The sequence below is a fragment of the Rhamphochromis sp. 'chilingali' genome (genome assembly GCF_963969265.1).
Source record: "Rhamphochromis sp. 'chilingali' genome assembly, chromosome: 2".
Taxonomy (NCBI): Eukaryota; Metazoa; Chordata; class Actinopteri; order Cichliformes; family Cichlidae; genus Rhamphochromis; species Rhamphochromis sp. 'chilingali'.
The window spans coordinates 43,870,088-43,886,708 of NC_137930.1; the positions used below are offsets into that span (position 1 = coordinate 43,870,088).

General features: G+C 38.1%; 1 protein-coding gene across 3 annotated transcripts in view; it reads left to right on the forward strand.

Moving 5' to 3' along the window:
- The window catches only part of agbl1 (AGBL carboxypeptidase 1), a 91,983-nt gene extending 85,545 nt beyond the window's left edge, over window positions 1-6,438 (forward strand). For all 3 annotated transcript variants that reach the window (XM_080870235.1, XM_080870237.1, XM_080870236.1), the window contains 2 exons: window positions 2,416-2,570; window positions 3,097-6,438. In XM_080870235.1, coding sequence (XP_080726361.1) covers window positions 2,416-2,570; window positions 3,097-3,382 — 441 coding nt within the window. In that variant the 3' untranslated portion in view covers window positions 3,383-6,438. The remainder of the gene's footprint in view (window positions 1-2,415; window positions 2,571-3,096) is intronic.
- The last annotated feature ends 10,183 nt before the right edge of the window (window positions 6,439-16,621 follow it).

Consider the following 16,621-nt stretch of genomic DNA (forward strand, 5'->3'; position numbering starts at 1 on the left):
TAAGCATATTAGCTGATGTGCATCTCTGTAATGAGAAGGGGTGTGGTCTAATGACATCAACACCCTATATCAGGTGTGCATAATTATTAGGCAACGTCCTTTCCTTTGGCAAAATGGGTCAAAAGAAGGACTTGACAGGCTCAGAAAAGTCAAAAATAGTGAGATATCTTGCAGAGGGATGCAGCAGTCTCAAAATTGCAAAGCTTCTGAAGCGTGATCATCGAACAATCAAGCGTTTCATTCAAAATAGTCAACAGGGTCGCAAGAAGCGTGTGGAAAAACCAAGGCGCAAAATAACTGCCCATGAACTGAGAAAAGTCAAGCGTGCAGCTGCCAAGATGCCACTTGCCACCAGTTTGGCCATATTTCAGAGCTGCAACATCACTGGAGTGCCCAAAAGCACAAGGTGTGCAATACTCAGAGACATGGCCAAGGTAAGAAAGGCTGAAAGACGACCACCACTGAACAAGACACACAAGCTGAAACGTCAAGACTGGGCCAAGAAATATCTCAAGACTGGTTTTTCTAAGGTTTTATGGACTGATGAAATGAGAGTGAGTCTTGATGGGCCAGATGGATGGGCCCGTGGCTGGATTGGTAAAGGGCAGAGAGCTCCAGTCCGACTCAGACGCCAGCAAGGTGGAGGTGGAGTACTGGTTTGGGCTGGTATCATCAAAGATGAGCTTGTGGGGCCTTTTCGGGTTGAGGATGGAGTCAAGCTCAACTCCCAGTCCTACTGCCAGTTTCTGGAAGACACCTTCTTCAAGCAGTGGTACAGGAAGAAGTCTGCATCCTTCAAGAAAAACATGATCTTCATGCAGGACAATGCTCCATCACACGCATCCAAGTACTCCACAGCGTGGCTGGCAAGAAAGGGTATAAAAGAAGAAAAACTAATGACATGGCCTCCTTGTTCACCTGATCTGAACCCCATTGAGAACCTGTGGTCCATCATCAAATGTGAGATTTACAAGGAGGGAAAACAGTACACCTCTCTGAACAGTGTCTGGGAGGCTGTGGTTGCTGCTGCACGCAATGTTGATGGTGAACAGATCAAAACACTGACAGAATCCATGGATGGCAGGCTTTTGAGTGTCCTTGCAAAGAAAGGTGGCTATATTGGTCGCTGATTTGTTTTTGTTTTGTTTTTGAATGTCAGAAATGTATATTTGTGAATGTGGAGATGTTATATTGGTTTCACTGGTAAAAATAAATAATTGAAATGGGTATATATTTGTTTTTTGTTAAGTTGCCTAATAATTATGCACAGTAATAGTCACCTGCACACACAGATATTCCCCTAAAATAGCTAAAACTAAAAACAAACTAAAAACTACTTCCAGAAACATTCAGCTTTGATATTAATGAGTTTTTTGGGTTCATTGAGAACATGGTTGTTGTTCAATAATAAAATTATTCCTCAAAAATACAACTTGCCTAATAATTCTGCACTCCCTGTATGATGCTTCAAATGTTTTCAAATGGATAAAGCCAGTCTGGACTGCAGGCAGGCTAGTCCAGGTCATCTGCTGTTAGTGAGCAATGCTGTTGTCACAGTATGAGGTTTAGCATTGTCTTGCTGAGTCATGCAAGGACTTCCCCGAAAAAGCATCTGTTGCTAATCTTCTGGAGCCTTTCCAGATATGCAAGTTGTACAATTCTCTTAAACTATTTGGTGATTAGACTCAAATGACCCATCATAGCAGAACAGAATCCCACCAGTGATGGGACAGCACCCACCCCACACATCCACAGAAGAGCACTGAGATATAAAAATGTGCATAGACGAAGCTGATTTTCTTGGAAAAGGTGGGCAAAACATGACTGGGCTAGAGCAGTGATGTAAGAATTGAGTTTGGCAGCATGATAAAACGAATGTAAAGTAAAGAATAGCTAGTAGCTGCAAACCCAGGATAGCAGGGAGATGAGTGATTACAGATCTTCCTTATTGAACTTTTGCATAAGCTTTGCTTCAGAGAATCTTTTCCTGACTAAGATGCTCTTTTCATGCCCTATTATGTTACTGACATCTTGTCAGTTGTTCCAATTTGATGTAAACTGTTCCTTCTGCTGTGCCTCAGAAGGGCACTTTTGAGTCATGTTGGTCCATCAAATTAAAAAAAAAGATTAGTATTTTTAATTAAATAGTAAAATGTCTCAGTTTAAGCATTTACGATATTCTCTATGCTCTATTGTGAATAAAATATGCTTTTATGAGATTTGCAGATCTCTTTTTGTTTTCATTTGACACAGCATCGTAGCTTTTATTTGGATTGGGTTTGTAAAAAATCCAGTAGCGTGTTCCTAACAAATGTCTCTCATTGGGCAGTGTGCACAAATTTTCAGGATGTATAATATACTTAACTTGGCTCAGGAGGGGAGCGTGTCTGTGTGTGTGCCTGTGTGTTGTTACAGGGGCTGCAGACAGGAACCCAGGAGCACCAGGAAATGGGGATGAAGTTCTGCCACAGTCTGTTGTCTGTAACCAAAGACACAAGGATTCTATACAGCAGGAAACTCATCAACCATATTGACCTGGACCACAACATGCTGGACCACAAGTCTCACAAGTAAGCTACCGTTCTAGGGCGGCTTATCATATGTGGGTTTTCCATGTGGCAGCAGGGAGGACAGTGCTTAAACCAGGGCAGTTCGAGTGGAATTCAGGTATTTATGGGAAGAGGTGATGAACTCTTTCCCAGTTAAATTTACCCTTCATTCTAATTTGTGTTGTACAGTTATTTCATTTTTAACTTTAATTTTTATATTTTATTTTATTCCTTCCTAGTTAAATTTACCCTTTTTAATTTTCATATTTATTTCCTATCTTATTCATAGCCTTTTCTTTTTTTCTTTAGGTCACGAGCAGTTGTCTAAGCATTTCACTGCATATCGTACTGTGTATGACTGTGTACGTGACAAATAAAAATTTGAATTTTGAATTTGAATTTGAACAGCTGCTGATGCAAAACACACCTGATGCCACTGCTGCAAGCAAGCAAGCTGTGTGTTTACACAGTGTGTTTTACATAAAACTTAGTTTGTTGTTTTTGGTGAACAAGACTTAACATGGCAATTCTTTCTTCTTTCATGCAGCTGTTTTGAAGACGATGAGCCTCCGTGTGCTGAGGAGATCGAGTACTCTGGTGGCTGTCCCACACTTAAAGGCAGTGATTTGGATTCAGACATTGACAGCAACATGGCCCATGTTGATGATGATGACAAAGAGCACAGTGCTCAAAAACATCAGCAAGACAGCATCAGTCAGTCTCAGCAGTCAAGCATAAAGAACCACCTGTTTCCTCCACAAACCCGGCAGCCATCCGTTGATACACCTAGTGAGAGAAGAGACTTGCGTAATGGTTTGAGGATTTCAAAATGATAACTCACAAGTTTAAAGGGTTTTTTTTAATAATTTACTTTCTTAACGATAGTAAGAGAGCATCAGCTAATATGAGCTGTAGTCCTTTAAACACAGCAGACTGTTCTGGATGAAAATAATAATACTTGGGTTTGTAATTCAAAACCAGCTTAACTAGAATGTATTACTAAAGACTGAAAATACCAGGCATGTGATCAATACTTCATAACAGACTTTAACATAAACATGTATAGCCAAGTACAGCCATGACTTAAAGACTGGCTGTTTTACTTAGACCTAAATTTTCAGGAAAGGAATCTCATAACTCCACCAGTTATGAGATGAAATGACAATAGTTTCAATGAATGATGGATTAAAACCAGTTCTTATTGAATATTTATGTATGTAAAAGGTCATCAGCATAGTCTTAATGATACTGATAACATCACCAGTGAACAAAAATGCATGCTATAACGAATGAAAAATGCAACTATAACAGTGATCTGCATTTTGTCTGTCTTTGTCATTGGGTGAAAATAATTTCGTGTTAGCCTTTTTAGTTAATATCTACAACATCAGTTTAGTGTTCCAGCATCTTATTGTGACTGGCTTTTTTCTGTCTGTACTACTGCAGGCACTACTTTGATTATTAGTAGGTAATTAGCAAACTGAAACAAACTTGATTGTTGCTGTGTAAAACTTTTAAATCAACTTAGTTGTATTAATTACATGAAATACTGGGGACTGGTACTTATCTTTCCTCTTCTGTATCTTTGCAGAAAGAACAAAAACAAAAACAGGTGAATAGGTTTAACCTGCTTGGAGGAAAGAATTCGGCATGTTTCCCAAAATGTTCTCACCAAAATGTCAAGTTCAAATGTTATGCTGTATGTTATAGACTTAAAATGTGTAAACTGTAAGGCAAGGGGTGGTATTTGGCTTCTGAGTAAATATCAGCGATTTACTTTACAATTAATATCCTGCCAAGAACACATCCTGTACACAACTCCATGTTTTATCTTTTCAAGTTTCATTACAAACAAATCTCATAAAAGGTCAAAGAAACTCTGATGACTGATGGTGCATTTATTCAGAAGAACATTAATATTGACTGTAATATTATCACAGAACTGCAACTACGCTGCCTTTACAGCAGTTGTAGTTTGTTTTGTAATCCACAAAGGCACAATGCTGCTCTCAAGCGTCATGTATGAAATTATAAATGTTAACATTTTCCAGAAAGAATTTTTTTCCCAACATTTTTTGCTTAAACAAGCCTATGCTGATGGAATCTAAAATTTCTGAAAGTACATGAGTTTTTTTTTACCCAGTAGGTTAGCCTTTTAGCCTAAATTTGTGCAAGTGTACGATAAATGATATAGTTTATACATTTATACAGTTTGGGGATTCCATGGATGGAGGATCCGAACACAGAGCACACAGGGAACACAATAAAGCCCCAAATCCAAATCTTAAATCCAAAAGTAGACATCCAAGTAAAAGCAAACAAGCAAATAAATTCAGCAAAGCTAGGGAAAGGCAAAATCTAAAAATACTCCAAAGATTATAGATGAGAAGCTTGGAAGTCAGAACAAGGTAAAATAGAAAGAACATACAAGGTCTCTTTGTTTACATTGTACTGTATATACTGCACATGTTGTACTGCTGTGAGTACTCCTGCTATTTTTAACTCTTTTAACTCCATTTTGACTGCCTCCAGTCATTTTGCACCTTTAAATCACACTGGATCTTTTCCACTTTGAAGAAACAATTTGAACTTTAGAATTTTATTGTGAAAAGAGGATCACCCGCAGGAAGTCAAATCAGTTGATATCCATCCATTTGAGCTCAAGTTTGAAATTGCTGATGCAAAATACAAGTGGTCAAAACTGCGCTTGCAGGAGATGAATAAGCAGCAATGCCAGAAGTGGTCAAAAAGTTTACAGGGAGATTTTTAATTTAATAATTGGTTATGGGCAAAGTTAGGTGGGAGAAGTAGAAGAAGCTTTTATCACACCTAAATCCCATTCCTCCTCCCAGCTGTGAATTCTTTTTCTGCCATGAGACAGGGCATCTCATTGCCCACTGTCCCTATCTCCAGTGCAAAGAGCAAAAGTTGCCAACTTTTTTTTCAAAAGGTTCTGTATTTTTGATGGGCAAAGAGGAGGCTTGTGTTCTGATTATGGTTTTGCATGATATTGGAGCCATCAGCCCGACTCTTCTGGATAGGGGAGAAGATGTTGAGCTAATAGTAATGTGGGCGGATGTCTCTCCACTCTGCAGTGGTTGGTTGCATCAGTGGAGGTGATGAGCCAGAGTAGTGGGCTGTGGTAGACTCCTTTGTCATGTGGTGCTGAAGACGTTTTTTTGTTTTTGAAGCCCTTCAGTCTCAGATGCCGTCTGACGGTTATGGGACTGCAGTCAGCACCAGTAACGGCCTTAATTTGGGTTGAGGATCGTCCAGTGTCTTGACAGACGGCCAATTGGATCCTCCGGCTCAGTGCTGATGAATTTTTCTGGGGTCTTCCACTTGACGTTTTTGTTCCATAACCCTCAGGAACATTTAAGAAATTCCAAATGACTGTCACACTGCGTCCCACCTCAGCAGCGATGGCGTGCTGCAAGCTTATGCAGTTCAACAACCCGACCACGTTCAAAAAGGGAACGTTTTTGTGCCTTTGCCATCAAAACGTCATGACAGTGTGACAGAAATTGACAATGTGGTTCTAAATTTTTGATCAGCTGTAAAACAGCCTGTTTCAGTTTAAGCATTATTTTCAATAAATTACATGCTCAAAAGACTGTTTTGTCTCACTCCCAAAATAGGATTTTTTGCCATTGATCGGGACTGTAGGATGTACTGATTTTTCTGACATGCTCTTACACATGTTCAAGACTCCGGCATAGTCAAGATACATCCCTGTTTGAATATATCCATCATATCTACATCCCAAGACCCTCAAAACGACTACCAGATGTGTGTTAGCACAAGTACAAACATCTGCTATTTCAATGTGACAGGCTGCAATTGTGCTATGTCCAAAGCATGTTCCTTGATTTGCAAAATACCATCAGAAATAAAGGGATTTTAATGCCCCCAAACTGGCTGGGACACTTGATTTTGTTGAACTAACAAACATTTTAGGAAGGTTTATGACTTTTGCATTGGAGATTTAAGAGAGTCCAAGAATTTTATTTGATTGTCTCTAATATAGTTAGGTATTCTGAGTTTTACCATAAATTGGTGACTCAACCATTTGGTAGAGACCTCTATCTAAAAAAAAAAGACGGGGTTGTTTGAACAAAAGAATAAAGATTATATTTACTGTGGCCCCAAATGAGGAAAAAATACAGTGAAAAAATGTTTTCATGTTTTTTTTCTTGCCGCTGCCTTTAAAGGCTCAAGGTCACTGAAATTTGATCTCGTTCAAGATTTTTAGTAGATACACATATGGTATGAATTTGAAAATCCTGTCACTTTGTTCTCGAACTATCACGTTCACGAGATTGTCAGAAAACTTGACCTCTGACCTTAAGGCTGAGCTGAAGGTTTTTATAAGCTTAAAATTCATATGAGTTCAATTCAATTTTATCTACCGGTATTTAGCGCCAAATCACAGTGGATTAATTTGCTGATTAATTTCCCAGGTAACAGACTGATTGAAAATAATGAGAAATTCTAATGTCTAAATCTAAAAGAGCAGAAGTGTGAGAGTACAACAACAGCATGAACAAAAAGGTCTGAGGAACCACTGGAGCATAAATAAAAAGCAAGTGAACTTGGTTATCTTTCACCTCACAATGTGAACATAGAAATTTATCTTGGTCCACTTTTAGATCCATTTTGAAGAGGACTGTATGTAAAAACAAGATTTCAGGCTGCAAACAAGGTTTACAGTGTGCAACTTAAATGACAAACCCATGGACCCTATTTCAGAAAGCAGATTTTGTGAAAATTTGTGTTATTATTGCCAACAATGTTCTAACAGTGATCAATCACTGTGACAAAAAAAGACACACAAACACTGAAAATACATTTACAGGCACAATGGAGGCATACAGATGAACATACACATGAGACTGTGGTTCAGGGAATCATCTTGCACCCACAGACATCAATAATGGTGGACAGACATTTTAATTATTAATGCTCTGAATTAAGTATCTTTCTATTGCTCTACACTATGTCTGTGTGTGTGTGTGTGTGTGCGCGCGCGCGCACAGGCAAGGACATGGAACTCTACAATGCAGCATGCATAGTATAATACACGTTTCTATCTATCTATACACACACACACACACACACACACACACACACACACACACACACACACACACACACACACACACTTCTACGCTTTTTGACAGAGAGAGAGATAAAGCACTAAGGTGAGCCTAACTGTAAAATAAGGGGCTATTTTTCGTACAAGGCAACAACTGTCTAACTGTGCATATTAAGTACATAACAGTAACAGATGGATAAACATGTCGTAAATTACAAACTAAGGAGAGGTAATGCCATATAAATGATGTCTTAAGCACTTGCTAATACCTTGTTAAAGCTTAATAGCGTGACATTATTATGTGCTACTGTGTGGCTTGACTGTGTGGCTACAATTACAGGAGGAGATGTGTTATCACAGAGCGTGATACGACTGTCTCTGAAACACAATAAACAATACACAGGGCTATAATAGCTCTCTTGATACAATAACAGTTAATTAGGCTGGTGAAGTGGGAGCTGTATTGATTGGCTCAGTTAATTGGTCATTTAACTCTGCAATCCCACAGGCCCATTCAACACAGCTAGTGTTACAGGTAGTGTGTGAGAGAGTGTTTGGGAGTGTGTCTGTGTTTGTAAGAGTAAGCCTATACAACAAATAGTCTCATGCCTTTAAGCTACTAATGTTCTGCCTCACTGCTCTTATTTTTGCACAGAGTTGTTGTTGATGTCTAAGTTATAATTATGAATACATGGACTGGACTGGCGAATACGATTTACTCTAACTTTGCATTAAGCACTTTTTACTGCAAGCTTTATTCATCCAAGCAACCTAAATCCAGCCTAAACTAAACCTGTTTTAACCCATTTAAAGCCTTATGGACAATGGTAATGATTTAAAGCTGTATACATAATTTATGCACTGAATATTTAGATCTCAAATCACAGCATGCATTACTTCCACCGTCCTTCCAAGTTTTCAGTAAGAGACAAGATTTTTGTTTGCCATAAAAAAATGTTTGTATCAAGAAAAAGAACTTCAATTTTAAAGCCTAAAGATCCTTTCAGTTCACAAACCAGCTTCTGACAAAGGTACAGTGCTCTGAAAAAGTATTTGGGCCTCTTTATTTTTTACATAACCTGAGTAAATACTGAATGCTTTTTAAAATAATTTTTCACAGTGCTGTAAACACGGAGCAGATAAACTGTTAACAAAGGCCATGTTTTAGTTACTTTGGGTTAATACTTCTTGGATTTTTGGATTTTGCCATTGATCAGTAAGATGGTAGAAGACAGGTCTCACTCTTGGAAAAATAAATGGATTTCTGTTAACTTGCTGAAATTTTTTAAATTATTTACACATAAATAACAAATAACTGGTATGTTCGCTGGCATTGGAAACTGTTTTTTTTTTTAGGCTAAATTTTATTTTATTTCATTTCAGTCCTCTGAAGTCATCGTTTCTTAAATAATGGATTATTTTTTAAAAATATAGCTCAGCATGCAGAGCCAACAAACTTAGTTGTCGCATGCATAAACAAAATAAAACATTGCAGTAATAAAGCTAAATTAAAACATTATCACAATAAATTAGCTGATCATTTGTCTTTTAAATCAGTTATTATATAATGTGTAAAATCAGAGGACTGTCCCACAACAGCTTCACTCACTGACACGTAAACATTATACGCTGTACTGCTATTCATATATTATTATTCAGTTAGAAAATACATCTAAAATGTGTGACTGCAGGGAAAACGTGTGAGGTGGAAAAAGCGAGTCAGAAGAACAAAAGAGAGTAAGGAAAGAGATATAGGAGGCTGCTCCTCAGAGGACCATCATCTACTATATCAGGTTTTTAACATATCAAAATATGAAACTGGAGCATGGGGAGTGAAATCTGTTCTATGATTTCTGAGTAGTAAATTATTTATCAGTCTGAAAGCCCCTCTAACTACGGTAAGACCTATTGCCAAGGGGGGTTGTGAGTCATGTATATGTAATACTGCCTAATACCAGTGACAGAGACACTGACTGAGAATTACTCTACAGGTTTATATCTGCACTATGTTCCTCTGAAACTCATGGTGATGAGAAGACTCCAGGATGTTATTGCATACAGGCAAGAAACAGGAGGACATGTCACAGCTACCTTGGGTGATTTCCATTTCCTACACTGACAGTATACTTCCTATACACTTTATACTAGACCAATACAGTTAGTATAAAGGTGGAATTCGGTGAAATAATTAAGCGTCATCAGCTTAAAATGCAAATTATTCTGTAACACTTGATGTAACCAAACACTGACCATGAGCCTCACAGCCAGTGTTCAAATGTCCAACACAACTATAAATTCACTACAGTACGATAATCTAACATGTTTATCATGCACAAGACTAGAAAGTATTTTCATGCAAGATTTGAATAACACAAACTTGATATGCTTTCTTTCACGTTTCATGATATGAAAAAACATAATTTGGCAAAACTCATTATATACAGATGCAATGTGTGTGTGCAATACTTCATACCATCCCTCAAAGCTTCTTAAATTTTATTTTTGCATTTAAATTAAACATAACATGCTTATACATAATCAACCAAGAACAATTACTGTTTTTAACATTTGTGAACTTATAAGCATGAAAGGAAAAAAAAAGAAAGGAAAAAAGAAGAAAAAGAAGAGGAAGAAAAAAACAAAAAAACAAAAAAAAAACAAATAAAATAATTCACGCGGAGTGTGAGGCATGAATTATGATCAGTTATTTTTTTAAGAATTCTAGAAATGGTTGCCAAATCATACAAAAACTCGCCAGTTTCCCCTCTCTATCAAATCTTATCTGCTCCACCCTGGCCACAGACACCATCTCATTAAGCCACCTGTTAAAACACGGGGCCGAAGAAGACCGCCACTGTAAAAGAATAAGTTTCTTTGCAGCCAGCATACCCATTGTAATTATCTGTTTTTGTGAAAAGGAAAAAGATCCGACTGATGCAAATGATCCAAGTATAGCCAATGTACCATCACGTGGTACTTTTTTCCTAAATTGGTTTGAAAACCACATAAAAATCCGGCTCCAAAAAGCATTCAAAACCGGGCAATGCCAAAATTAATGTGCAAGGGAACCTTCACCGACTTTACATCTGTCACATAAGGGGGATACAGAATTATAGATCCGGTTAAGTTTAAGTTTAGAAAAGTGTAGTCTATGAATGACTTTAAACTGGATTAGTTTATATCTGGCATTTATTGAGCCTTTCTGAATATTGGACAAACAATTTGACCATTGGTCTTCAGACAGAGGGACCCCGAGGTCTTCAGCCCATGTTTTCTTAATTCGGTCGGAATCAACTGGGATTGTAAAGCACTTAACAAACTGAGATATCAAATGTTTAAAATCTGCTTTCCGAATTATATCAAAGTAAGTATAACTTCGTGGCTTCAGTGGAAAGTCTGAAAAGTTTTGTTGAACAAAATTCCTTATTTGAAGATAACGAAAAAAATGTGATTGAGGTAATTGAAACTTTTCTTGAAGTTGAAGGAAGGACATAAATTTGTCATCTGTATATAAGTCCTCAATGTATTTCAATCCCTTTTCCCCCCATTCTAAAAACACCCTATCCATTTTACCTGGTTTAAACAAGTAGTTATGTATTATTGGCATTCCTACTGAAAAATCAGGTAGTTTGAGAGATTTCCTAATTTGACTTAATATCTTTAAGGAGTGTTTAACAACAAAATTACGACTGAGCGAATTGTTAAAAGAACCCGTGTTAGAAAACAATAAGACCGGTAATGAGGCTTCAGATACTGTTGCTGCCTCTACCTGGAGCCAGATCGGAAGCTTGTCATGACAATAATCAATAGGCAAACCCCACTGCCAGTGCAATAGAGCTCTTGAATTTGCTGCCCAATAATAATGTCTAAACACAGGGAGACCTAACCCCCCGCAGGAAGTGTTTTTTTTTTGAAGATGAGCCATGGATATCCGAGGGGGTTTTCCTGCCCAAATGAATGAGTGAATCAATGAATCAAGCTGCTTAAAAAAGTTTAAGTGGCAAGTGAATAGGAAGGTTTTGAAAAAGATATAAAAATCGTGGCAAAGACACCATTCTAACCATCCCTCAAAGCTAACTGGTAAATGTGCTGGTACTTATATAATGCTTTTCTACTTAATTTGAGCATTCACAGGGCTGTCTTACTGGAAGCCTCATTCACCCATTTCCAACGCATTTTCTTTCTATGGCTAAGTGCTTTCAACCTAACATGCACACACTCACACTTTGATAGATGCATCTGGTGCAACTTTGAGAACAGTATCATGCCCCAGGATACTTCAGCATGCTGTTTGAATGGTTAGAATTCAATTTATTTCAATTTTATTTATATAGTGCAAAAACACAACAACAGACGCCCCAAGGGACGTAATCTTGTTAGGCAAAGACCTTCCAATATTAGACAGAAACCCCAACAATCAGATGACCCCCTATGAGCAAGCAGAGTTTTATTTATTTCTGGTTAAATAAACATTAAATAAAAAAATAAAAAAATAACGTGGCAGCTGTCGCACAAACCATATACTTCTGGGCATCCTCGTCTCTCTCTCTTATTTTCTTCTTTCATGAGCTTCTCAGAGTAGTCCTATCTTCTTAGCACATTTCTATTTCTACCCTTAATCACCCTAACCTGCTGCACATCCTTTCAAAATCACTCAAACTCACTATAACCCTTTGCCACATCTCTCTTTGTTGTACATCTTAACTTCAATTACTAGTGTATATTTCCTGGGTATCCCACTTTTTCTTTTCTAACCTCTTCCTTTGAATACTTTCCTGTACTTCCTCATTCCATCACCACGTCTCCTTATCGTCTTTCCTCTGTCCAGAGGATACACCAAATACCTTCTTGGCACTTTCTCTCATCACTTCAGCAGTCCTTTCCCAGTCATCTGGTAACTCTTCCCCACCCTAGAGCCAATCTTAATCCCTTCCTCTTTCCTAAATGACACAAAGTTTTCAGAAACATTATTTGGCTATTGCAAGGTTCTAACCTGTTGCAATATTATATTATCATTTCAGTGATAAAGTTTTATTTTCATTCTTAAATGCACTTGTTCATTATATTCCACTGGTTGTAAACTACTTTTGGTTGCTCCCTTATTCACACAAGGGTTTACTACAACAGTAGCTCTGCATAGATTTAAGAGATTTTTACACTGGACACTATTCCTTATGCAAAGCCTCCTACTGAACTTATTATAGACTCAAACAGCACTGCCCTCATCATAAATGGAGAATGGGTGGAATCTGTCTCCAGCTTTAGGTTTCTGGGCACCCACTCTCTGCCAGTCTCAACATTGGTGTTGTGGGTCACCAACAGAGATGGGCAGTGACGCGTTACTTGTAACGCGTTACTGTAATCTGATTGCTTTTTTCGAGTAATGAGTAAAGTAAGGGATTACTATTGCAAAAACGGTAATTAGATTACTGTTACTTTCCCGTAGGAACACTGCGTTACTAAAACCGTGATTTTTTGCAAGAATGTCTCATGACAGTGACGTAAGCGAGTGCGCCGTTAGTGACAACAGCTGTGTGCAGATCAACAATGGATCATATATCGATTGTGGGAGAGAGTATGAGCGTGCAGCGTTTAAAGCGTGGAAGTACTGACCTTACTTTGAGTTTGATTCCATAAAAAGTGACAAAAACATTAGTGTCTGTTAGGGCTGCCACGATTTGTCGACTAGTCACGATTACGTCGACTATTAAAATCGTCGTCGACTGATTTAATAGTCGACGCATCGTTTGAAGCTTTGTAAGATCACAAAAGACGCAGGAATAAGTAGTAGGATTTAAGAGTGTAATAACGGACTGAAACAGAAGATGGCAGCACTGCATGTACAAGGATGCCAGCTGCCGTTAAACCCCGAAGAAGAAGAAGCTGTGTCCCAGAATTCATAGCGCAGCCCAGCTCAGTTTCCAACAATGGCGGCAGCTAGTTAGTTTTGATATTACTCTTATTATTCTTTCTGGGTCACAAAATAAACCTTTAACATATTTTCAGGCGAGAATGAAGCTGTGTAAACCTCAAATATCTGCTCAGTTTATCAAGACACCACATGTTTTCAAAAGCGCTCCGACGTTTTCGGAGACGTCTGTTACCCACTAGCTCGATAGCTAGCCGGGGGCTAGGCTTGCTAGAGCCGTGAGAACACCGGACTCCTGGCAAATCGTTTTCAAACCCACCGCTGTCTTTCGCTACTCAGGTTAAACATATATAAGTCACTTAGATAACTTAAAAATTTTATTGTTTGGCTTTTGTAGTATTTTATTAGTTCCTGAGTAAATCGGTTTGGCTGAGATTAAAGTTATAGTTTTTACACAGCTGAATAAACTTCAAGCAGACAGCTGATTATCAGAAGTGTGAGATGCTCGAGAGTTTACTCCGGTGTCCTGTTATATTTTAGATAGCAAGGAGTTTATTAAATTTTAATGAAATTTGCAGATTGTTTCGGTGAAGTTTAATAAACTATCATCTTGTCTTTATTTTTAGTTAGCACAGACCTTAAACACTTAAAGCTGTAAGCTAATGATAGTTATATAAGAGCAGATGCTGCTGGTGCAATAAGCTGTACGTTTTACGTCCAATGGATGATGATCTGATTAGTCGACTAATCGCAAAAATAATCGGTGACTAGTCGACTATCAAAATAATCGTTTGTGGCAGCCCTAGTGTCCGTTGTGCGTGGGAAGAAAACTTCTTTTTACAGCGAAAAAACCCCCTAAACTTCCAAGCAAGTACCGAGTGCGCAACAACATAATGGGAAACTCACAGAGAAACTCGCGGATTCTTCCACTGACCGCAGCACACCTGCACCAGGTTAAACCTCCGCCTACCGCAGTGCTGCTTAATAGGTGAAAATAGAGCAACAGGACCGCTGAGTCTTTGACTTTATTTATGTTCTGCTGTGTTTTACTTGCATCTATTTGAAAGAGTGAGTGTAAACACAAAAAATATTTTATTTTATGTGCTGGAATGTGCAGAAAATAGGTTTCAATGTTAAACTAATTTATTCAACTCAGAGAATGTTGCATATAATTAAATTTTTGCTTGATGCATAAAGTTAAAAGATTAAATCAGAATCAGAATCAGAATCAGAATACTTTATTGAAACTAATAAAACAAGTTTTGAAAAGAGACTTTTCCATTTGATTACATTTTGTATGATGGATTATGCAGAAAAAGTAGAATTGGGCTGAAAGATCTATCGCATAGGTGTCAAACTCTGGCCCGCGGGCCAAATCTGGCCCGCAGCCTAATTATATTTGGCCCGCGAAGCCATACCAAATTATTGTTAGAGCTGGCCTACTGGTATTATACAGCTAATATATATATTGTTTAGTATTAAGCTTTGCTTGTTCCATATTCAGTTTTTCAGCAAAACTTGTTTGAGTCCATAAGAAAAGATTCATTCTTATATCTAGAGGAAGATTTTTTTTTCAATAAATATTAACGTTAGCCCGCGACTTTGTTCCAGTTTTGAATTTTGGCCCACTGTGTATTTGAGTTTGACACCCCTGGTCTATCGCTTTATCACCTATTCAGGGTGTAAATCGTGTTTTTAAAAAGTAACTAAGTAACTAAGTAATTAATTACTTTTGAAAATAAGTAATCAGTAAAGTAATGGGATTACTTTTTTGGGGAAGTAATCAGTAATTAGTTACTGATTACTTTTTTCAAGTAACTTGACCAACACTGGTCACCAATGCCCTGGTAAAGATGAAGTGCAGCAGAGGCTGAACAGGAAGGCTGTGAAGAGGGTAATTAACACTGCCCAAAAATTCATTGGCTCTACCAGGGGTGGCCTCCATTGCCAGCTGCTCCTGTCTCAGGAAAACTAGTGCCAACAAAAGTTACCCCTTGCACCCTGCACACCGGTCCCACCCAACCCTGGACACACACACACACACACACACACACACACACACACACACACACACACACACACACACACACACTACCCCTGGGCCACCCACCCACCAATCTGAGACAACCTTCGTAACCCTCATCACTCACACCACTCACATATGGACGCTACTCAGACTGAGTCCCTTGCACTACTTCCAAGCACTCTGCAACCTGTTCTTTAATGTGCCTTTTCTATTGTTTGTCTTTTTCTTATTTTGTATATATTTTTCATGTTTGTTATTTATACCTGCTGTCTTTCTATATATATTTCATTCCTGCACAGCTGATATGGAGCTCCCAAAATTTCGTTGTACATGTACAATGACAATAAAGGGCATTCTGTTCTATTTACTAAGTTTAATTAGCGTTTTTGCTATTACATCACTTTTATTTTTTTTGCTATTTTTAATCTATAATAATAACAATATAGGGCTGTTTACCACACGCCTGACCCAATTATGAAGAAGTTCTGGTTAATATCAGCTCAAATAACAAAATCAAATCTGACATCTTACCAGCACCCCTCTTAGATCACAGACCCACAGACGTTTCTTGAGATAAATGTCTCGGCACAGTACAAAACAAGAAAGGCAATATGTTGGAAAGCTGGATTTGTGTGTGTGTGTGTGTGTGTGTGTGTGTGTGTGTGTGTGTGTGTGTGTGTGTGTGTGTGTGTGTGTGTGTGTGCAGGAGAGGTGGTCTAAGTAATGGCAGATTGTGTGTCACTTAGGCAAAGAGACTCCCGTGGGATGATGTGATAAAAGAGAGAAAATTTGATTAAAATACTGACAAGGCACTCAGAAGCACAGACACACTTACACACATGTAGAGTAGAAAGAGAAGACAGAGCAGGAGATGGAGCGATAAATGCAGTAAATGGAAGGAGCATACAAATATGGGGTGAGTGTGGGAAACAAAGACAAATACTTGACTTAAGTAGAGTGAAACTAATTGAAAAGAATTTCAGTTCATGCATAACAATAGATTGAATTTTCTGAACATTCAGATCCCAGTTTTAACATTGGTCCATGAGTTTGTGAATAACAATACCCCAATAGTTCTCGTT